General features: G+C 44.1%; 2 protein-coding genes across 11 annotated transcripts in view; one reads left to right on the forward strand and one right to left on the reverse strand.

Moving 5' to 3' along the window:
- Window positions 1-16,985, forward strand: part of Ddhd2 (DDHD domain containing 2) — a 29,611-nt gene extending 12,626 nt beyond the window's left edge. For 3 of the 9 annotated variants that reach the window (XM_001059724.8, XM_006253339.5, XM_006253338.4), the window contains 9 exons: window positions 1,185-1,307; window positions 2,216-2,311; window positions 3,695-3,778; window positions 3,881-4,036; window positions 4,677-4,779; window positions 4,903-5,073; window positions 6,616-6,775; window positions 14,712-14,818; window positions 15,139-16,985. In XM_001059724.8, the coding sequence (XP_001059724.3) occupies window positions 1,185-1,307; window positions 2,216-2,311; window positions 3,695-3,778; window positions 3,881-4,036; window positions 4,677-4,779; window positions 4,903-5,073; window positions 6,616-6,775; window positions 14,712-14,793 (975 nt within the window). In that variant the 3' untranslated portion in view covers window positions 14,794-14,818; window positions 15,139-16,985. Of the gene's footprint in view, window positions 1-1,184; window positions 1,308-2,215; window positions 2,312-3,694; window positions 3,779-3,880; window positions 4,037-4,676; window positions 4,780-4,902; window positions 5,074-6,575; window positions 6,776-7,704; window positions 14,631-14,711; window positions 14,819-15,138 lie in introns of those variants that run through there. The other 6 variants (XM_063275720.1, XM_008771368.3, XM_039094820.2 and 3 more) reach the window with 5 other exon arrangements.
- A 457-nt stretch (window positions 16,986-17,442) lies between these two features.
- Window positions 17,443-21,848, reverse strand: Plpp5 (phospholipid phosphatase 5). Of its 2 annotated transcripts, NM_001109411.1 has the most exons (7): window positions 21,480-21,581; window positions 21,259-21,367; window positions 20,993-21,083; window positions 20,605-20,668; window positions 20,110-20,234; window positions 19,342-19,512; window positions 17,443-18,262 (listed from the first exon to the last, which is right to left on the reverse strand). In NM_001109411.1, exons 1-7 carry the CDS (start codon window positions 21,539-21,541, stop codon window positions 18,102-18,104), a joined length of 783 nt encoding a protein of 260 aa, NP_001102881.2. In that variant the 5' UTR covers window positions 21,542-21,581; the 3' UTR covers window positions 17,443-18,101. The 2 variants fall into 2 exon arrangements, with proteins under 2 accessions (NP_001102881.2, XP_063131787.1); XM_063275717.1 differs by lacking the exon at window positions 19,342-19,512 and having other exon boundaries at window positions 17,461-18,262; window positions 21,480-21,848.
- Between the last annotated feature and the right edge of the window lie 126 nt (window positions 21,849-21,974).

Here is a 21,974-nt window from a genome sequence, read left to right on the forward strand (position 1 = left end):
TTTATATGTATGGCTGTTTTGCTTTGTTTTGTATATATATGAATATATATGCTTTGTTTTCATATATATATATGAATGAAGGTACAAGATTCCCTGGAAGTTGTGAGCCAACTTGTGGGTGCTGGGAACTGAAAACTGTGGTCCTCGAGAAAAACAAGTTCTCCTAACCTCTGGGCCATCTCTCTAGCCCCTGTGTAGCTGTTTGGCCTGAATGTGTATATATTCATTGTGCTTGTTCCTGCTGCCCCTGAAAGTCAAAAGAGGGCATCAGATCCCATGGAACTGAAGTCACCATCTATGAAGGCAACCATCTATGTCCTAGTTACCAAATCCAGGTCATCTACAGGAGAGCAAGCTGTTAACCACTGAGCCATCTCTCCAGTCTCCTCATTTCTAATTTAAAATTTTATGTGTATCAGTGTTTTGCCTTCGTGTATATCTGTGTACCATCCTTGTACTGATGTCCTCAGAAGGCAGAAGAGGACATTGGATCCCTAGCACTGGAGTTGCAGACAGTTGTGAGCTGTCATCCGGTTGCTAGGAAGTGAGCCCAAGTCCTCTGGAAGAGCAGTCAGTGCTCCTAACCACTGAGTCACCTCCCCTGCCCTGACTGTTTTATCTTAAATTAGGTTTTCTTCATAAGGGCTTTTTAATGATAATGGAGAAGAGTTTTATATTAATTAAAAAAACATTTTTTGGCTAGGCATAGTGGCACATGCCTTTAATCCCAGCCCCTGAGAGGCAAAAGCAAGTGGATCTCTGTGAGTTTGAGGCCAGCTTAGTCTATATAGCTAGTCCCTGGACAGGTAGGTCTAACAGTCTCCAAAAGAAAAAAGACAAAGGTAAAATTAAAAAAAAAAAAAGCTGAGGTTGCAAAAAGTTGGAGGTCACTGTTTTATTTTGTGTGAGTTAAAATTTATTTAAAACTGGGTGTGGTGATATATACAAGTGATCCCAGCACGTGGGGGGTTGAGGCAGAAGGATCCAGAATTAAAGGCATCCTCAGTTACATAGTAAGTTTGAGGCCAGTCTGGGATACATAGACCTTACCTCAAAAACAAAGCAAAGGTTAGAGTTAAGGTTTATTATTGTAAATATCTTACATGACATACCTCAAATTATAAAATAGTATTAATAAAGAAAATAAATGAATTTTCTGAATAATCTTTATGATACAATTTTAGGGTTCATTGAGTACTGCTGAGGATCTAGGAGATGTATCAACATTAGAAGAAGAACTGAAGAAGCTTCAGCTCTCTGAGTTTGTCACTGTCTTTGAGAAGGAGAAAGTTGACAGAGAAGCTCTGGTAAGACTAGGCTTCAAACGTGACCCCAGACAGTTCTCAGTACTTTATCCTCAGTGCTTACAAGAGCATGCCCTTGCGAAGCTCTCTGCACAGACAGCTCACCACCAGTGATGTCTTCAGCATTATTTACCTGCTTTTTATCAAACAAAGGGATCTTTGCTGTGTGGGAGCTCAAGGTTCCTGTGGGCCATATTGATGTGCACACGTCAGAGTGTGACCTAAAGTATGCTGACCTTAGAGCACGTGTGAGTCAGGAGCTGGCCCTGCAATGAACAGGAACTGCTCGGCTCTTAGTTTCCATTAGGTAGAGTTGAACTGTTGGTATTTTCTTTCTCTCATTTTTGCTGTGCTTTTTCTGATTTGATACATTAGTTCACTTAGCAGGTATTTAATGAGTGCCCACTGTGGTCAGGCATGCACAACAGGGCACTAGTAACACCAAGCTGTTACTGTGTTAATGACACAGTTATGTTAAGAACTAATGAAAATGCTACACAATGGTTTAAGAATGCAAAGGGGAAAGACATCCTTCCCCACCAAAGTGAGTGACTTAGACTGAGATTTTGATGCTAACCTGCAATGACATCCTTCTGTGTTGACCAGTGTCCTCACAGCTTGTGTCCATCAGAAGTGTAAGTGACCTTCCCTAGATAGCAGCTTTCCTAGTTGTTCTTTCTCATACAGTGTTCTATGACTATCATACTGACACTGTAGTTTCACTAGTACTTCTTGTTGGGTTATTTTATGATTAAGACAAGACTTTGTCAAAGTTACTTGTGTGTTAGACCTTAAAGGAGCCAAATCAGTATAGAAACAAGAACAGGAGTGACTCCTTTCAGAGTCTAGAACATTTAATTGTATTTTGCTAAGAAAAACTAAAACAAACCTGTTGTGTTCTTTATGCCTAGGCTTTATGTACAGACAGAGATCTTCAGGAAATGGGGATTCCCTTAGGACCCAGAAAGAAGATACTGAACCACTTCAGTGCCACAAAGAGTTCAGTGGTATGTGTCTAAAATGGCTTAGCGGGGTGAGACAGTTCTTTACATGAGAGTATCCTTATGCTTTATGAGATATTCTGTCCATGTGTAGGGGTGTGTGTGTGTGTGTGTGTGTAGGTGTGTAGGTGTGTAGGTGTGGGTGTGTGTTGGTAGGTGTGGGTGTGTGTGTAGGTGTGTGTGTGTGTGTAGGTGTGTGTGTGTGTAGGTGTGTGTGTGTAGGTGTGTGTGTGTAGGTGTGTGTGTAGGTGTGGGTGTGTAGGTGTGTGTGTGTAGGTGTGTGTAGGTGTGTGTGTATAGGTGTGTGTGTGTAGGTGTGTGTGTAGGTATGGGTGTGTGGGTATGGGTGTGAGGGTGTAGGTGTGGGTGTGTAGGTGTGTAGGTGTGTGGGTGTATGGGCAGGGAATGATCCCTGTTCTTAGCCTCTGAGTTTTGGGATCATAGGCACTACACCTACTTTCAGCCCTTAGTGATTAACTACTTTTCAGGTTTTTAGTAGAAGTGTTTTTGAGACACAGTCATCCAAGCATTCAGTCATTCGTTCGTTCACAGGGTTCTTACTGTGTAACCCTGGCTAGCATGGAAGTCACAGAGATCTGCCTGCCTCTGCCTCTAGAGTGCTGGCCTTAAAGGTGTGTGCCACCACATCTGTTAAGACCCAGTATTTGTATTCTGTGCAACATCCAGAGAGACGCCATATTGCCTTCGTTACAGATGCATGCACTTTATAGAATTCAGCTCAATGCTTTGCTATTGTCTATCATATGGTTGCCTGAAATTTCAGCTGCTTCCAAGATGGGCATGCTCTCATAGTTTATTTTAATTTATATATTTTTTGAGACATGGTCTAACTGCGTAGTGGTAGCTGGCCTAGAACTCACATGTAGATCAGGCTGGCCTTAAACTCATTAAGATGGGTCTGCTTCTAACTCCTCCCAAGTGCTGTGATTGAAGGTGTGCTCTACCATGCCCAGAATTTACTTATCTTTTTAAAGATTTTTTGTTTTGTTTCTATATGTTTGACTAAATGTATGTCTGTGTACTCATGCACATCCCTGGTGCCCGTGGAGATCAGAAGAGGACATTGGATTCTCTGGATCTGCAGTTATAGCTAGTTGTGAGCTGCCATGTGTGTGCTGGGAGTCAAACCCCAAGTCCTCTGGAAGAGCAGCCACCTCTCCAGCTCCACTTCCATTGTTTGAAAGCTCATAGGACTATCAGCTCATAATGTCAGGCAACTGTCATTTTTTCAGTACATTTATCTTGGTTTGTAAGAGACTCTACATGAATTTATTTATTGGTTTGCCATTTAAGGCTTTTCCTTGATCCTAGCAGCTATTTCCAGTGAATAGTATTTCCACGAAACTATTTTTCTTTTATTCTTTTTAGGGTATTAATAGACCAACCATGTCAGCTTCTGAGGTAAATATCCCCAAGGAAAAAGGTGACTATTTGGATGTTGGAATTGGGCAGGTAAAAACAGTTTTTCTTTTGTTGTGTTTTACTACTAGTAGTCATTGATAGGAACAGATAAGACTCATCACTAATGAGAACTGGCTTTTTTCCTTCTTTCAGGTGTCTGTAAAATACCCCCGGCTTAACTACAAACCAGAAATATTCTTTGCCTTTGGATCTCCCATTGGAATGTTTCTTACTGTCCGAGGATTAAGAAGAATTGATCCAAATTATAAATTTCCCACATGCAAAGGTTTCTTCAATATTTACCATCCTGTAAGCATTGAATAGCTACCAAATGTTTTTACCTAAATACTAGAATTTCTTAGCAAACAGCATTTAATTTTGTGTTACATTTATTTTCTCTTTCTATATTATTCTTTAGAAATTGGACAGTTAGTAGTATTGATTAGGAAGAAAAACTTAGGACCGAGCACTGGGACCTGCCTTAAATCCCAGCACTTGGGAGCTGGGGGAATGCTGATCTCTGAGTTCCAGGCCAGCCTGATCTCCAGAGCTGGTTCCTGGACAGCTGGAGCTAGGAAGTAATTGGATAGGATGACTGCGTATTCATGTATATGAGCCAAGAACAGCCTTGGGCACCATTTTAGGTGTTGTCTGGTTTTTTGTTTGTTTGCTTGGTTTTTGAGACAGGATCTCCCATTGACCTGGCCTGCATCTTGCCTAGTAGGCTAGACTGTCTAGCCAGTGAGCCTCAGGGATCTGCCTATCTCTCCCTTCCAGTGCTGGGATTTAAAAGATTTTTGTTTTTGTTTTTTTAAATATAGAGTCTAGGAATCAGACTTCTGTACTCTTACAGGTCAAGTGCTATATTGACTAAGCCATCTCCCAGTTAAGATACATAATCCTCACACTGTCTTCATTAGGGATAAATAGCTTTTCTTTTCCTATGCAGTTTGATCCTGTGGCATATAGGATTGAACCAATGGTGGTCCCAGGAGTAGAATTTGAGCCAATGCTGATTCCACATCATAAAGGCAGGAAGCGGATGCACTTAGGTGAGTCCATTGTAGAACTTGGTAATTCTGGATGTTCTGATGAGTATAAACAAACTGGACCTAATTCTCTTCTGTGTATTAAACTTGAAATCATATAGCGTTCTTTATTCACTCACATTTCAGAACTGAGAGAGGGCTTGACCAGGATGAGTATGGACCTGAAGAACAACTTGCTGGGTTCACTGAGGATGGCCTGGAAGTCTTTCACCAGAGCTCCATACCCTGCCTTACAAGCTTCAGAAATGGCAGAAGACACTGAGGCAGAATCCGAACCAAGTTCAGAAAAGCCCAGTGGTCAGTAACAGGACATAGAAATTACCTGAGGAGGGGTGCCATGCTGTTGAGCTCTTTCCCAGGGCTGCTTCCCTTCTCCTTTAATTACGTAGGGTCCATTCTGTGAGTTGGAGTTGTCCTTGAGCCTTGCTAACCTTTCCTGTCATTTTCAGGAGAAGCCATTAACTACCCTTGAAATGCTTCCCACTTAGCATTTGGGAATGATGTTAAAAGCCTACTCTGTGTCAGGCATGGTGACACAGACCTTTAGTCCTCTGTCTGGGAGGCAGAGGCAAAGGCAGTGATCTCTGTGAGTTTGAGGCCAGCCTGGTCTACATAATTAGTGTCAGGCTAGTCAGTGCTACATAGAGAGACTCTATTCCTAAAAGCCAAACAAAATCCTACTCTGTAAGTTCCTACTTAAAAAAATAATAGTTTGTGTGAACAGTGGAGGGCAGAAGTTGGTGCTGTGTCAGCTGATGCTGAGGGACATGGCGTTGTGAGCTGCCCAGCATGGGTGCTAGGGCCTGAGCTAGGGTCCTCTGAAGATCAGCAGGTGCACTTAACCACCTGGCCAGTGCCCCGCCCCATTTCCCTTTCTTTTAGAGTCATTGTTTTTACTCTTTATGTGTGTGTGTGTGTGTGTGTGTGTGTGTGTGTGTGTGTGTGTGTGTGTGTGCTTGAGTGTAATCATGTGTACCCAGTGCATTTTCCTGATGCCGTCAGAGGCCAGAGTCACTGGATTCCCTAGTGTTTCAGGGGTTATGCCCTCCTTGACGTAGGCACTGGGAATTAAACCTGGGTCCTTTGCAAGAACAGTAAGAACTCTCAATTGCTGAACCATTTCTTACACTTCTCATTTCTTACTTCTTATAAAGTGAATGTGGGTTTTTATCAGTTTTATTTCCATTGCTGAGGACTAGCTAGGACACCTAGGATACTCGGTTTCCTGCAGTCTATCTCGGTTTTCATGTAGTTTATAAAATTCAAGACACCTGACATGGATGTACAGGTGACGAGATGTGTTAATCAAAGGAAGAAATTGAACAAAATTAGTGTGACTCAAGGAACTTTAAAAAAAAATTGAGAGGAAGAAGACAGAGGAGAGCTCTGAGCAGAGTGCCTCTTTATAAGTTAACGTGAAATCTGAGGGAGTGCAGAATCTTTTAGGGGTGTGTGTGTGTGTGTGTGTGTGTGTGTGTGTGTGTGTGTGTGTGTTGTACACGTTTGTGCAAATGTGTATGTGTGTTAGTACGCATGCATGTGTGGACCAGAGTGTCTTCCTTCATTTTTCTCTACCTTAGCTCATTTAGACTAAGTTTATTTCTTAGGGTCTCTCACTGAACCTTGAGCTCACCAGCTGGCTAGCAGCTCTCCTGCCTCTGCCTCCCCAGTGTTGAGATTATAGGCCCATGCTGCCATGCCCAGCTCTCTGTTTGGATGTCTGGGTGTTGATGATGGGAGCTCAGTCCCCATGCTTTCAGGGTAAGCAGTCAGCCACCTCAGCAGAGTCATTTCTCCAGTCCTGCACTTAGGTTCTCACAGTGGCTCTTATGTATCCAGACGCCAACACAGAAGAGCCTCCTGTGGAGGTCAAAGAGGAGGCTCCCATCAATGTGGGAATGCTGAATGGAGGCCAGCGCATTGACTATGTGTTACAGGAGAAGCCCATTGAGAGTTTTAATGAATATTTATTTGCTCTACAAAGCCATCTATGCTACTGGTGAGTGTTTTGGGTTGTTTTGTTTTGTGCTCTGTTTCCTTATCTAGTCTTCCCCTTCAGCTTCTCTAGGGTTGAGCAAGGTCTCAGAAGTATTGGCACCCAGCTTCACCCCAGCTAGCTCTGACATTTAACATTTATCCTTTGAAACTGGTGTGATTTTTTTCATGCTTGTAACTCTAGTATTTGTGGTGCTGAGTCTGGAGGATTTTGAGATTGCAAGGCAGCCTAAACTACCCACTGAAATCCTGTTCCCTAGGCTGGGGAGAGGGGAGGGAGGAAAAGAAAGCAATTTAAAAGCATTTACAATATCTGTCACATGTATTATTATTATTAAATTTAATTAATTACCTGGTAGAGTATAGATCAGTAATGGTGGTTACTAAATTTTGTATCATTTAACAATATAATTTCATCACCAATGAAGCAAAAATAAAGGAAAATAAAGCTAGAAAAGTAAGGTGGGGCACAGAGTATTTTTAAAAAATGCTCACCTAGTATAATCCTAGTACCCTGGAAGCTGTGGCAGGAGGATTTCTGTGACTGTGTTTTATGTTCTGAGGATTTTCAGTGGAACTCTGGTAAGGGGATAATTGTCTGCTATAATCACTGTCATCTCCCTGTGGTAAGTAGAATCAAAAACTAAAGCTCAACAAAAATCAATCACCAGAAGGAGCTAAAATAATGCCCTTTAAATATGTTCTCTTTAAAATGTTTTTTTAAAACAATAATACTTGTTTGTGTGTGCATGTTCTACAGCATGTAAGTGGGAGTCAGCACAATTTGTGGGAATTGAGCTGCAGGTGTCAGTCTTGGTGCCTTTACAGCTGAGGCAGTGCTCTCATCCTGCTTGTTTGCTTATGACAGAAGTAAACCTGACTTAAAGACTTTCCCCTTAAAGCTGGAAATGTTGATACATGTCTGTATTCCAGAGTTTGAGAGATGGAGGTACGAGGGTCAGGAGCTCAAGGCCAAATGCTGCTGCATTTCAAGTTGGAGACCAGCCTGGGGTACGAGACCCTGTCTCAAAGCCCAAAAGCTGGACAGAAAAGAATGAACCCTCCTAGTCTGGATGAAAATTTTTCTGAGTGGTTTGAAATTCAAAGGAAGATGAATAATTTAGAGGAGGGAGCGGAGGGAGGGAAGGAGGGGAGAGAGCACGCAAGAGCTTTGTCTCCTGCCAAGCTAGTAAGTTACATGCAGCTGTCATATTTCTTGTAGCAATGAAAAGAAAGGTTTCTTTTGAAATGTAGATAGACATTTCTTCTGCCTTGTCTACTGATATTTTTCTAAGTTTCTTCACTCCTTTAGACATAATGTTCCACTTTTTTTTAAAGATTTATTTATATATGTATATGAATGTTCTGTCTTCCTGCAGAAAGGGGTATCAGATCCAATTATAGAATATTTTGAACCACCATGTGGTTTCAGGGAATTGAACTCAGGACCTCTGGAAGAGCAGTCAGTGCTCTTAACCACTGAGCCGTCTCCAGGCCAGTGTTCTACTTTATTAGTTCATCACAGTTGTGAGTCAGTCCTCTGCTGATAGACCTCTTACTTTTTACAGCAAGTCCACGTTGCTTCTCCACTCATGAGTCTTACTTACAAATAGAATTGCTGGCGTAAAGACTGTATGCATTTGTAATATTTGGTAAATGCTGCCAAACAAAAGTTGTCCTTTACAAAAGCATTTATCACATTTATTTATTAGTGTTTGTATATGCATGTGGGCCCTGGTGACCTGACTCAGGTCATCCATCAGTTTGTCAGCATCGCTGACTCATCTCCCTACCCCAGATTGTCCATTTTTACATTCTCATCATGTACATGTTACAGGGTTTCCCCATAGCTTTCTAACAAGTGTTTTAAGAATAGATTTTTGTGTGTGACCTATGTACATGTTTGTGTGCACATGTGCATACAGGCACATGTATACTGTCTATACTTGGAGGCCAAAGGTCATGGTCAGTGCCTTTCTGTAGTGTCTACGCCTTATTTTTTTTTTTTTGAGACAAGGTCTCCTGAAGCTGGAGCTCCCTGATTGATCAGGCTGGGCTGTCTAGTCAGTGAGCTCTTGGGATAGACTGGTCTCACTTTCCCCAGGCTCCTTACCCAGGTGCTGAGACTGTAGGTATGTCTCCCAACCTGGCTTTCATGTGGCTCCAGACATGCCAACCCAGATTCTCATGCTAGTGCAACAAGCACTTTACAGGCTCACTGGTCTCCCCAGTCTCCTTCCCAACTTAGTCTTATCAACTTAAAATTTTGACAATTTGTTGGTTGTAAGATGTATAATAAAGTGAAGATATTTCAGGTTCACAAATTTGAGTTTCATGATCTATGAAGCCATTACAGTAATCAGTACATGACTCATCACTGAAAAGTTGACCCCACATCTCCAGGAATTGACCTGCTTGTTACTGTAGTGTGCGTATGTATGACCTCTGTTTGGACTCCATCTTAGTAACTTCTCAGTTGCTGGGACAAAGCACAACAATCAAAGCAACATAAAAGAAGCAGTTTAGTGGGAATCTGAGTCTGTGACCATCATGGCGAGAACATGCCAGCAGGCATGGCTCTGGAGCAGTAGCTGAGAGCTTATATCTTAAGACAACAGCCAACACAAGGCAGAGGGAGAAAGCTAACTGGAAATGTTGTGGGCTTTTAAAACCTCAAAATCCACCTCAGTGAGACACCTTCTCTAACAAGGTCACACCTCCTAATCCTTCTCAAGTAGTTCCACCAGCTGGGGACTAAGTACTCAAACCAACAGACCTGTGAGGGCCATTCTCATCCAAACCACAGAATCAGAATATATCTACTGTTTTGGTTAAGCTTCCCTGGAGGGAATTATTTCAAGATCTATCCATGTTATGCATATAATTCATTCCAATTTAGTAAGTAAATGATCAGTATTTCTACTCTGTGTGTGTGTGTGTGTGTGTGTGTGTGTGTGTGTGTGTGTGTGTGTGTGTTTTGAGATAACGTCTCACTGTTTGGAACAGATTGACCTTTATGAGATCCTTCATCCTCCTGAGTACTGCTTTTGGCTTCATATTTGACAACTCTTCCCTTTTATTTCTCTCACTTTCTTCCCTCCTTCCCTCCCTCCCTCCCTTCCTCCCTCCTTCCCTTCCTCCCATTGTTTTGACACAGAGTTTCTCTGTGTGGTCTGGCAGTCTTGGAACTCACTCTGTAGACCAGACTGGGCCTGAACTTAGATTTGCTTGCCTGTGCCTTCCAAGTGATAAGGTTAAAGGCGTGTGCCACCAGTTCCAGCCAGTGGCTCTGCTTATGAAAGTGGTTGAGCCTCTTGATATAAATATAAGGGCCATTTTTATTTCCTTCTCTGGGAATTACCTATATTCTTTATTTTCACTTCTGACTTAGTTATGTTTTTACTGCTGTGATGGCACCATGACCAAGGCAGCTTATAAAAGAGAGCATTTAACAGGGGCTTGCTTAAAGTTTCAGGGATTTGGTCCATTATCACCATGGTGGGGAGCATAGTGGTGGGCAAGCATGGTGCTGTAGGAGTACCTGAGAGAGCACATCTAATCTGAATGGTATGGGCAGAAGGAAATACTAGGCCTAGCGTACATTTTCAAAACCTCAAAGTCCACCTCCAGTGGTACACCTCTTCAACAAGACCACATCTTGTAATCTTTCTAAACAGTTCTGCCAGCTGAGGGCCCAGCATTCAAACATAGGAGCCTGTGGGGGCCATTCTCATTCAAACCATCTCACCCTTTATTTTCTTTATACTGAAATATTGAGACTTTGCATTGATTGATGTTTATTATATGAGCTATACATGCGTATTCCCCAGTTTGTATTTGATATTGCCTATATTGTCTTATTTTATTCTTAATTACGTATGGGTAAATACGTGTGGGTATGTCCAGTTGCCCACAGAGATCAGAAGAGGGCATCAGATTCCCTGAGTCAGAGTTACCAGCAGTTGTGAGGTGCCAGTGTCAGCGCTGGGAACTCTGCTTTAGCAAGAAAGACTGACTTACAGTCTCACTACAGAGCTGTCTTTCTAACCTCTGTATGCATGTTTGCTAAATAGAAATTTTTTGTCAGACTTCTTGATCTATGGGTTTTTTGTTTTTTGTTTTTTCCCAGACAGTCTCACTGTTCACAGCCTTGGCTAGCCTGGAATTCCATCCATAAGACAGGTTGGCCTCAAAGTCAGAAATCCACGTTGTCTGTGCCTCCCAGTCCTGGGGTTAAAGGCTATGCCACCAGACTGGCTTGTGTCATATTTAGATCTTTCTTGTTTCCTATCCCTGATACATAGTCCATTCTGATATTTTATAGTCTCATTTTTATAGTCTCATATTTTCATGTAAACTTGGATTCATTTCTAATTTTGGTCTTATGTGAATATCTTAGTCACAGTTTCTGTGGCTGTGATAAAACTCATGACCAGAAGTGGCTTGAAGAGGTCAGGGCTTATCTCAGCTCTGGCTCTCAAGGTGCCCTGTGTCACTGACCAAGAGAAGTCAGGGCAGGAAGTGAAGCAGAGGCTTACTGCTCACTGGCTTGCTCCTGATGGCTTGTGTCAAGGTGACAGCTCGTCAGCCAACTGCGTGGGAAAGATCCAGGTCATGTTTTTTTCATGTGTTTATTTGTCTCAGCAATACTGGAACTTGGCATTCTACCTTTCTGAAATTCCTTTTTGTTTCACAGTCTCACTTTGTAGCACTGGCCTTTGTGGAACTTGTGTAGAACATCTAGCCTCAGACTTACAGAGATTTGTCTGCCTCTGCCTCCCAGTGCTGGGTTTAAAGGCGAAGGCCACCACACCCCTTTATATTTATTTTTATTTCATGTGCATTGTTTTGCCTACATATATGTCTGTGTGAGAAGAGTTAGATCCCCTGAAATTTGAGTTAGACAGTTGCCATGTGGTCCTGGGAATTGAACCCAGGGCCTATGGAAGAGCAGGCAGTGCTTTTAACTACTGAACCATCTCTGCAGTCCCTGGAGTTCTCTTTTTAACGTTTTTACTTTATTGTATGTGCAGGAGTGTAAGTACCTCTGTTTTGCATACATATGGACGCTAGAGGACAACTTTCGGGAGTCGGTTGCTGCTCTCTACTTTGCTGAGATGTGGTCTCTTAATTCTGCCACTGTGTTCCACATACTGTAGAATGGCAGGCCTGAGAGTGTCTAGCAGATTAGCCTGGCTCTTCTCACCTCACCATAGGAGTACTGGGATCACAGACGCACAGCAGACATATGGCTTTGGGGATCAAACTCTGGGCCCTTTTTTTTTTTTTTTTTTTCCTTCGGAGCTGGGGACCGAACCCAGGGCCTTGTGCTTGCTAGGCAAGCACTCTACCACTGAGCTAAATCCCCAACCCCTGGGCCCTTCTTTCACAGCAGGCATTTTACCCACCAAGCCATCTCCAGGCCTTTATAGGGTTTATTAGGCTGAGAGACCCGCATGTGGAATTTTTTTTTAATTATTTATTTTATTTTATATACAGCATTCTGCCTGCATATGTGACTGCAGGCCAGAAGAGGGCATTGGATCTCATTACAGATGGTTGTGAGCCACCGTGTGGTTGCTGGGAATTGAACTCATGACCTCTGGAAGAGCAGTCGGTGCTCTTAACCGCTGAGCCATCTCTCCAGCCCCCGCATGTGGAATTTTGGGACATGAGGTTTTAAGATAATCCCACTTATAATTATATATGTGTGTGTGTGTGTGTGTGTGTGTGTGTGTGTGTGTGTGTGTGTGTGTGTGCGCGCGCGCGTGTGGTCTTTCCTTGAGAGAAATCCACAGATCTCATTAGATTGTTTGATAAGAGGATTTATGATTAAAAAGCAGAACCACAGATCTCAAGGAACATGTTATATCCTTAAGGCAGTCATTTATGAATGTTACCACTTATAATCAGACTTCTTTAAAAGTAAGTAACATTTTGTTGCCAGCAATCCCAGTGCTGGAAGGAACAGGCACTTGGACATCTGAGCCTGAGGCCAGCCAGAGCTACCACTTGTGATCCTGTCTAAAAATAAAACAAAATATAAACAAAAAATCCCCAAAACAAAAAAAAGTATTTATTTTTATTTTGTACGCATTGATGTTTTGCCTGCATGTGTGCATGTACAAGGGCATTAGATCACCTAGAACTGGAACCATCGACAGTTGTGAGCGGCCATGTAGATGCTGGGTATTGAGCTCGGGTCCTCTTGAACAGCCAGTGTTTTCAGCTGCAAAGCCATCTCACCAGTCCAGACTCTTTTTTATTTTTTTAATGAATACATTCAAGATTTTTTTTCTGATAAAGGAAAAACATTCTGATATTTCTATGTAGACATCCAAAATTGCTTTAAGACTTTTTTTAAAATTTATTTATTATATATGAGTCCACTGTTGCTGTCTTCAGACACAGCAGAAGAGGGCATCAGATCTCATTACAGATGGTTGTGAGCCACCATGTGGTTGCTGGGATTTGAACTCAGGACCTCTGGAAGAGCAGTCAGTGCTCTTAACCGCTGAGCTATCTCTCCAGCCCTCTCCAGCCCCTTCTTAAGGATTTGGGATTTTCCATGAAGATTAGACTGGGATTTTTCTGCTACAAATACAGTTTCTTTAATGGACATGTAATAATCACTTAAGATTATTCCTTCTCAACTGAGTTTGATAGTTTAGCCCATTTGTTGGTTCTTGATAAGAGAATTAAGCCAGTTTTATTGGCATTCAAGAAAGAAACCAGCAAAGCAGGCTGCTTCAGGAGGGAAATAGACAAGAGAATCAGGTTTTCTCAGTTTGAGGCAAGAAAGATAGCTGGATCATGATAGTATATGTCTATAATTTTAGCACTTGAGGAGTCTGGAGCAGAAAGGTATCTGCAAGTTCAAAGCCAGGGTCACATAGCAAAATGTCTGAAAAGAGAAAATTGTAAAGAACACAGCAAGGCTCACAGTGGGAGTTTGCTGGTTGCTGGATGTCGGGGATCGGATATCAAGACAGTGAGAAAGAGTCTCAAGAGTCTCAAGCATCAGGGCCCGGGGCTGGTGTCCAGGAGAGACAAGATGAAAGGAAAAGGACTCTGTAACCCAGAAAGTGGTTATAAAATATGCATATTACATTATTTTTTCTCAATGTATGGGCTATATGTGTGTATGTGAATACCTGTATGCCCATATGAGGGGACTAGAGGACACCGATTATCCTGCTCTGTCATTCTCTACTTTATTCCTTTGAGGCAGAATCTCTTAGTGCATCTGGAGTTAGGTTAGTGGCCAGGAAGTCCCAGCAATCCTCCAGTGTCAGCCCTCACTATGCTGTTAACTGTGCACAAGCAGGGTAAGCAGTCTGACTATTCACGTCAGTGTGGTGTTCCAAACTCAGATCTCCATTCTTGCTCAGCCAGCCGTCTAGCCACAGAGCCATATCGTTAACGTCCATTTGATGTATTTGGAATTCTGGGTCATACAATTTTATTGCCTTTTCCAAAAAGCAAATAAAAGTTTGAAAATGAAGGCGATCAACTGGATGGCTCCTCACTGTTGTTTCAAGACCACTTTTCTAGAGCTAAGAATGGTGGTTTATGCTTGGAATCCTGGAGTCAAGGGGCTGAGGTCGGAGGATTTCTGTGAATTCAAGAGCAGCCTAAGCTATAGAATAAGTTCAGGCACAGCGTGGGGTCGAGTGAGACCTGCCTCAAGCAAGCGCGGCTCTGTGGACCCCTTGTCATTTACTACCTTTATGAGGGAAGATACCAGGACCCTTAACTCTTGGGTTTTCAGACACAATGCTTCGCAGACCGCTTCCCAAACCACTAACAATGCACCTCTAAGGCACATACTTTTACAGCAGTTAAAAAATAAATAAAAAGCCAAGGTATATAAATTACATGAAAAGTATGAGGCACCAGACTGTTCTGTCTTTTCTCAATGTAAGTTTTTCTCTCCACAGGGAATCTGAAGATACAGTACTGCTTGTCCTCAAAGAGATCTACCAAACCCAGGGGATCTTCCTTGATCAGCCTTTACAGTAAAATGACCCATCTGTGGCTGCTTAATGTGAGTTTTTAATGCAATGAAGTGTGTATACGTGAACATGTTATAAGGAACATTGGAGCCTCAAGCTCTCGATGTAGATCTGCCTACATCCTCACAATCTAGGTAACACTCACTGTAGGGCACTGGTTAAAATTCATAGGAAGCGTCCAGTAGTTCACTCAGAAAAGGTTCGGTGCGTATCTTACCTTGTGCTTAGGATCCCAAGTCACCACACTGGGCCTCCAGTCAGGAACCTGGAAAGTCTGTATGAGACTGGCATTCTCTGTGGTGGCTGGTTCCCCTGGCTGGCCACCCTGACCTTCTCCCACTCTCTCCTGTAGATGGACATTGAGGGAGCCTTTCCTGAAAACCCCCTCACTTGTTGCTGCAGCTTTCTTCTCAGCTACCGTGTGTCCTGCATGTTGCCTGCCTTACTCCACGGGATCTTTCAAGATAACCCTCTTTGGAAACTAGGTGAAAGCAGAGGGAAGACTGCCTCATATGAACTCTCGCCATTTTTGTAGCTAGGGACTTCCATATTTAATGCTTTAGCAGCAGCCCCTCCTTGGTTATTACATGGAAATGGATAGTCTGTTAAGGGGGCTTAGAGAGCTTTATGTCCTCTCCTTAGAAAGTGGGCCCGTTGGGGAGCTTATGAAGATGGAGAGGACTTAGGGGTCCAGTCGCACTGGAGGGCTAAGCATGTGTGGATGTGGGATAGCTGCTAGGTTTTGAGCCAGCATTTATTTCTTTGCTGTGTGTGAAAACCAGAGGCTGCCCTGAGCACTCACATGGCACTGTAGGGACCACTGGGGCTGTTTGTGGTTGTTATAGTTGCCTCAGCGTCTGTAACCCCAGAGGCTGTATGGGCTGTGTGCCTGCCCTTCTACACCATACTCCAAACCAGGGTGAAGTGCAGGGAGTGAGGTGGTAATACTTACTTGAAGGTCACCCTGAAGTTACATGGTCCTTCTCAGCTGTTCATGTAGAAAATGTGGTTTTTTAGTAGCACGGACTTGTCACCTGCTTCTTCACTTGAGAAAAGGAAGTATTGTGACATAAACGTCACTGCTTTCTGAGGTATCATCAAAATGTTTACTTATAGTTGGCAGTCAGTGTAGTTGAGCATGCAGGTTAGGCAAGGGGGAAGACCACATTCTGAAAGAAAATCCTGTCTACAGGGTCTGAGGAGCAGCTGTATACACTGTGCAGTGGCAGCTGAATCTGCAGAATTCAAAGCACGTTTATCCTGAGGAAGAATGACTGTATACTGTCTTCCCCTTCCTCAGCATGTGCTGTCGTCCGTCCTCTTCATGATTGTCCTTTATTCTCCTTAGTTAGCTCCTCCGATTTCCACAGGTCTCTTTATAGGTGAGCTGTGGTTTGATTTTTGACCTTTTTTTGTAAACTGATCATGGTATCCAGAGGCACTGCACATAACACGCCCTGAAGCCCCTCAGATGGTGGTGCCCTTGACACACCGGGAGAGGGAGGCGAGCACTGTGCCCTGGAGGTCAGAGGCACAGGACAGTCAGGCCTGGCCTTCCTTTCTGCTTATGGGTAATACTGGATAAGCAAGCTACTGAGGAGTTCCAGGTATATGGAATATTTTATTTTTTCTACAGTATGTCTTGAGTAAGAATATCTGAGAATGAAGTAGTATTCATTAAATACTAGAGTAATTTTGTCAATTGTTGTCTTGAGATTTGTTTACTCTTGTTAGCAGTCATTACTATGTTAAGAGTAAACCAAAGCACAACTGAGTGTGTTCTTGTGACCAAAGATGGGCAGCTTGGCCCTGGAGAGCTAGATAAACCACTGCACTAAGAAATGCTGCTTCCCGGCAGTCCAGTACAGTAACTCAAAGAGCTTGCACCTCACCATCCACTCGTGGCGTTATCACGCTCAGTATTACACAAGTGAGTAGGGCAAGGGGCCTGGGTACGGGTGTGCATTGCGTCATTTGTTACCATGTACAGTTTCTTGACCAAGGCTGTTTTTAAACTCCAGTGTAACAGCATTTTGTACGTAATTCTGGCTACACAATTCGTGAGAGACTGTTTGCAAGGGATGAACAGCACTGATTACCTTCCTGATATTTTGCACTTTTGAAATGTTTTGTTTTATATGTGATTATATTTAAGACTTTAGTAAATGCTGAAATAAAACTATTGACCATTTACCTACATTCATGTGGCCTTAACTATCATCAAGAACAATCAATATAGTAGGCGTTATATCTTATGTATTACTAAATTCAAAACAAAAGTTTTAGGCAAATAACTATATGTAAGCTATTTTCCCTTGACTAATGTTTCCATTGTCATGGACAGCTATAGCTCAGAATTTAAAGTGTGGCAGTTTTAAGTATGCGAGTAAATCCAGAAAGCACAGGCGAGCCTGTCCTTTAGTGTCCATAGATGTGCACTTGTATAAGATACCAGCACTTAATCACATACACCAGTGAGACTCCACTGGTGATGTCTGAGACCCGAGTGGTTCTGTAAGTACAACACCTCAAGCACACTCTTCTATTTCACTGTCAGATTTACTGAGGGGATAAAGTACCTTGACAATATGTTTAATCCTAGCACTCTGGAGGCTGAGGCAGGGGCATCTCTTAAGTTCAAGGGGGGAAAAAAAGAGTATGTTATAGGAAGAAATACACAAGACTGAATTTTATTTAAAGTATAGTAACAATGAAGAAAAGGTAGCTATCCATCAAGTGGTCCTCAGGATCAAGTTCTAGTGAGAGCCTTTAGCTGCTCCATATGTTTCTTTGTGAACAAAAGGCAGAAAAAGATACATTTATCTTCTAGATAACACCCATAAGTTTTCTTTCCTAATGTAGTAAAAAGTAAAAAATTGGATGTTTTATTATTTAAGGCTTAATGGAATGTTACCACAAAAAGTAAACAGAATCAAAGTTTGGAACTGCCCTAATTTATAAGGGACAGAGATTATGTCTGGTAATTAAGCCTTCTAGGATAAAATGGGGTCATGAGAAGCTTCCTTTATAAAAAGCTTTCTTCAGGAGTGACATTTACATCGACATAAAGACACTGACTAGATCTGAGAATACTGGGACCGGACTCATTAACCTAGTGAGAGAAGCACTGAGAGAGCCCGTGTCAAGCCAGGCAGTGAGACCTCAGGGTCTAGCCTTGGAAGTGGGGCAAAGGTGCACAGTGTGGCTGTGTCCTCCCTTTGACCTTGGAAGAGGTAAAAGCCAGAAATCCTTGGCTTGTGCATGGTGTCCAGTTAGGAGGATTGATTTGCTTGCTCTCCACTGAGGTAGACTCAACTAAATGTCCAAACGGTGAGGCACACTGGGCTTCTGTGAAGACGGAAGTCTGTGCTTGTCCTGGAATGGTTTATGGCACTCTGTGTCAGTGAGAGGGGGGTAGTACTGCCTGTAGCAGACATAGGCAAATGTTGTTCCAATCATGGATCCAACGAGCACATCTGAAGAGAGAAAATAGCACCCCTTAAAACCATGCTAGACGCTACACAGGCAACCTGGCCCTCTGCTTGTAGGGGCTAAAAACAGCCCTGAACCTGTGCTATTAGTTTCTTTAGAGTGACTTTATTTTATCATACAGTTTCGGGGTTATTAGTCAGATTGTTCTCTTAACATCAAACAACACACCCTTCAATCAGCATGGACTGAGTTAGAATGTTTTAACAAAGGATAACAAGTGTTTTTGTGACTCGCCATTCATTAGCTTTCACTACTTGAAGAATTCTGCCGAGGCTTGGCGGCACACGGTCAACCCAACATATGGGAGGCTGACACAGAAGCCTGCTTCTGTCTAGGCTTGGGCTAGAGGCGGGGTCCTGTCTTAAAAATAGAGGGAGCTGAGGTACGGTAGTGCGCACCTTTTATACAGCACCCAGCAAACAGAGGCAGCTGTAATTCTGTAAGTTCAAGGCCAGCTTGGTCTACATAGCAAGATCCAGGGCCATCCAGAGCTAACTAATGAAACCCTGTCTGGTGGCATTGGGGTTGGGGGTGATGTTGGGTTAACAGTTGAGAGCTGAGGAGCTGGCTGAGCAGGTACGAGCACTTACTTGCATCAACAAGAAGACCTGGGTTCAAATCCCCAGTACCCACATAAAAAGCTGAGAGTGGCCTTGTATCTGCTATGCTGGGGAGGGTTACTGTCACATGCCTAGCTTCCCGCATGATTGGAGGAATCATGTACCTGCACTCACGTGCATATATACTATATACAAATTTTAAAAAGAACATGTGTGTTGGGCAGGGATCCGTGTGGAGGTGAGAGGACAACGCTGGAATCCTGTCTTTCCTTCTACCTATACGTGTGTTCCGGGGATTAGACACAGCAATGCCAGGCTTGTGCATCAAGTGCCTTTAACTCTGAGCCACTCGCTGCCCACCACGTTTGTCCCTGTGGCTGTAAATGCACACACAATACAGTACTCGGGTTGCCTCAGCAGCGCAGTAAGCCACTCCGCAGTGCTTAACACAAGCAGAGCAGAAATCCTGTGGCATAAACAAGACAAATTAAAACCCTGCTTACCTTGCCAGTGGTGCTTATAGTCACACGTGCGGGACAGTGCAATCACAGCTGCAAAGAGTAAAGGTGACAGAAAGGCACAGAGCCTCCAGGACTTCCCTCGGCCTTGGGGTGTGAAGCAGTGTAACTTCCCTGCCAGGTAGAAGGAAGCAAAGGCCAGGCCAGCAAAGGCAACTAGAAAGGGAAGACCTGTGAGCTGGGCGTCCTTCTGTGGGGCCCTGTCACCCACATCCAGACAGGGCAGGCAGCAAGGGCAGGATTACCCCAAGTCATTACAGGGAACGGGGAAATGAAGGCTTCATTCTCTGTCCCCGAGTTAAAATACTAAGTAACAATGGTTTCTGGAATAGAAGTTACTACTTTGCACAGTGCCGTAGACTCCTCATCTATAAGTGGGAATCATAAAAGTTACAAAATAGGCCTTGCTGCGGTCTGGGGAGCTACAAAGGAACAACATAAACGGCTCAGCGGCCCCTCACAAGTAGCTCTTGACTAGGAAGAGATGGCTCGTCCCTACAAAGCTCTGAAGGTTAAATGTAACCATATTTAAAGTACACACTGGGGCTGGAGGAGCTAAGAGTGACTCAGCAGCAGTTGGCTTTTGAGAGGACCTTGGTTCAGTTCCCAGCACTCACATGGCAACTCAGGCTGGTCTCTAACTCCACTTCAGGGGACCTAACGCCTCCCCCTACCCTCCTCAGCATGCATCCACACAGAGAAGCCAAACACATATCCATGTAAGCATTGAGGTAGTTCACATGAGACTCATACAGGAAGAGTGTCCACTGGGGAAGCTCTTTCGGCCCTCATTCACCACATCCTTGTCCCCTGTGCAAGTCAGGTCAGAATGGGCCATCCCGTCGGGGAAGCATCGGTAGAAGAAATCTGGGCGTGGCCTGGAAGACATAAGCAGTTTGAGCACATATAATTTACTGTCTCAGGAAGTACTTCTCAGTAGTAGTGGATGTCAATAATCTGTTAAGCATTAATGTCGCAGGCAAATAGTGTAATGGGGTTAGGATAGTGTTTATACGGAGAAAAAGGCTTTAGTCACCTGGCCAACGTTTAAGAAAGTGTCTAGCTAATCAGACTGCAGCTTTAGGTACACTAAAGACTGTCACTGTGGGAAATACTGTCAGGACAGGGCACAGACCAGGTGGTACATTTAGGGCAGGCAGAGAGGGCAAGCAGAGTGAGTTCTGGTGAGAAAGACTAATCTGAGAACATGTGACTGAGGGAGGTTTGAGGGCCGAGTCTCTCACTTACCTGCCCACTATCAGTTTTATGATGTTGGTAAAGACACCATTCAGAGCTAGGGCAAGGCTGGCAGCTGGAAAGCAAAGAACCCGTTAGCGCCATCTGCTTGGGGAAGAGTATGCCACCACCTCATTAATAGAGCCTGATGTGCTCTGAGGTAGAACCCAACCAGAAGCAAGTATAAAAGCAACTGTGGCCCTTGTTCCAGAAAAACTAAATGGCCTAGGGGCAGAGAAGCCGGAGCCCTGAGGTACACCTGTGTGGTGCGGTGTAATGCACTTTCTTAGCAGTACTGCTGCTCCGTGGCCTCGTCGGGTAAGAGGACAACTTTGGGGTACAGAGTGGCTGAACCCCACTGCCTAGCCAACGGGGAAGAATAACTGGAAGGGCGACTTACCGAGGCAGGCTTGCTTGCTGTCGGTGGCGTCAGCTTTCCTCAGAAACTTGGCGAAGAAGATCAGGGACAGTGGGGTGAGAAAGGCAATGACCTGAAGGAGAGCACAGGACAGGTAAAACCAAGTCCCTCCTGGCCTAAACCACCTGTTGCCGCTCACTAAGCTCGAACTCGGAGAGCCCACCAGAAGCCTTGCCCAAGGCTCAACTCCTGAGCACCCAGCATAAGGCAGGGAGGAGTCCACCAGGGCGGGAGGGCAGCTCACGCACAAACATGGGGCCGGTGGGGAAGTATTCCGCCTCCACGTACGGGTTCCGGTAAAGCCACAGCTCCTCGGGCTGAATCCGCCGCTGGAAGGGAGGGAGCAGCTCGGTCGCCCTGAGGAGGAAACGGGGGAAGATTGACAGGCTACTTCGGCGAAAGAACCTTTCCCCCAACCCCCCAGCAGCTTGTGAAGTGCGAGCGCCTGGGAACGTTGACAGATCCTTACAGGAAGGCCACAAAGAGCAGGACCCGCACGCCCAGCTCCGCTCCCAGGGCCGCATTCCCCATCTCGCCACACGCGCGGCCGGCAGATCAGACGCTGACGTGGCTCCGGCGCGCCGCGGTTCCGCCCACCTGGGGCCCAGCGCCACCTAGCGACCTCCGAGGGGACTGTGCCAGCGGGGTCTCCGGTAAGCAGGAAATTCAGAGCTCATTTGCTTTGTTCTGAATACCACCTAGCAAGTAACAAAGGCACTCCTTCTCTGGTTGACCTGACTATTGTCCAACCAGCAGGTCACCTTTGGGTCTCAGATCAGCTCATAGGACACGAAAAGAAACACCATTCTCCAGATGCTCCCTCTACAAAAGCAAACCAGGAAACCCACTTTAAAGAAACTATTTCTTAGCAGCATTTCAAAGGGAAAAAACTGGGCTGAGGGTGAGTGGCTGCATTTTTGTGTCTCATTTCCCAGCAAACTGTACCATGAAATTACAGGTAAAG

The sequence above is a fragment of the Rattus norvegicus genome, chromosome 16 (assembly GCF_036323735.1).
Source record: "Rattus norvegicus strain BN/NHsdMcwi chromosome 16, GRCr8, whole genome shotgun sequence".
In the NCBI taxonomy this organism is placed as follows: Eukaryota; Metazoa; Chordata; class Mammalia; order Rodentia; family Muridae; genus Rattus; species Rattus norvegicus.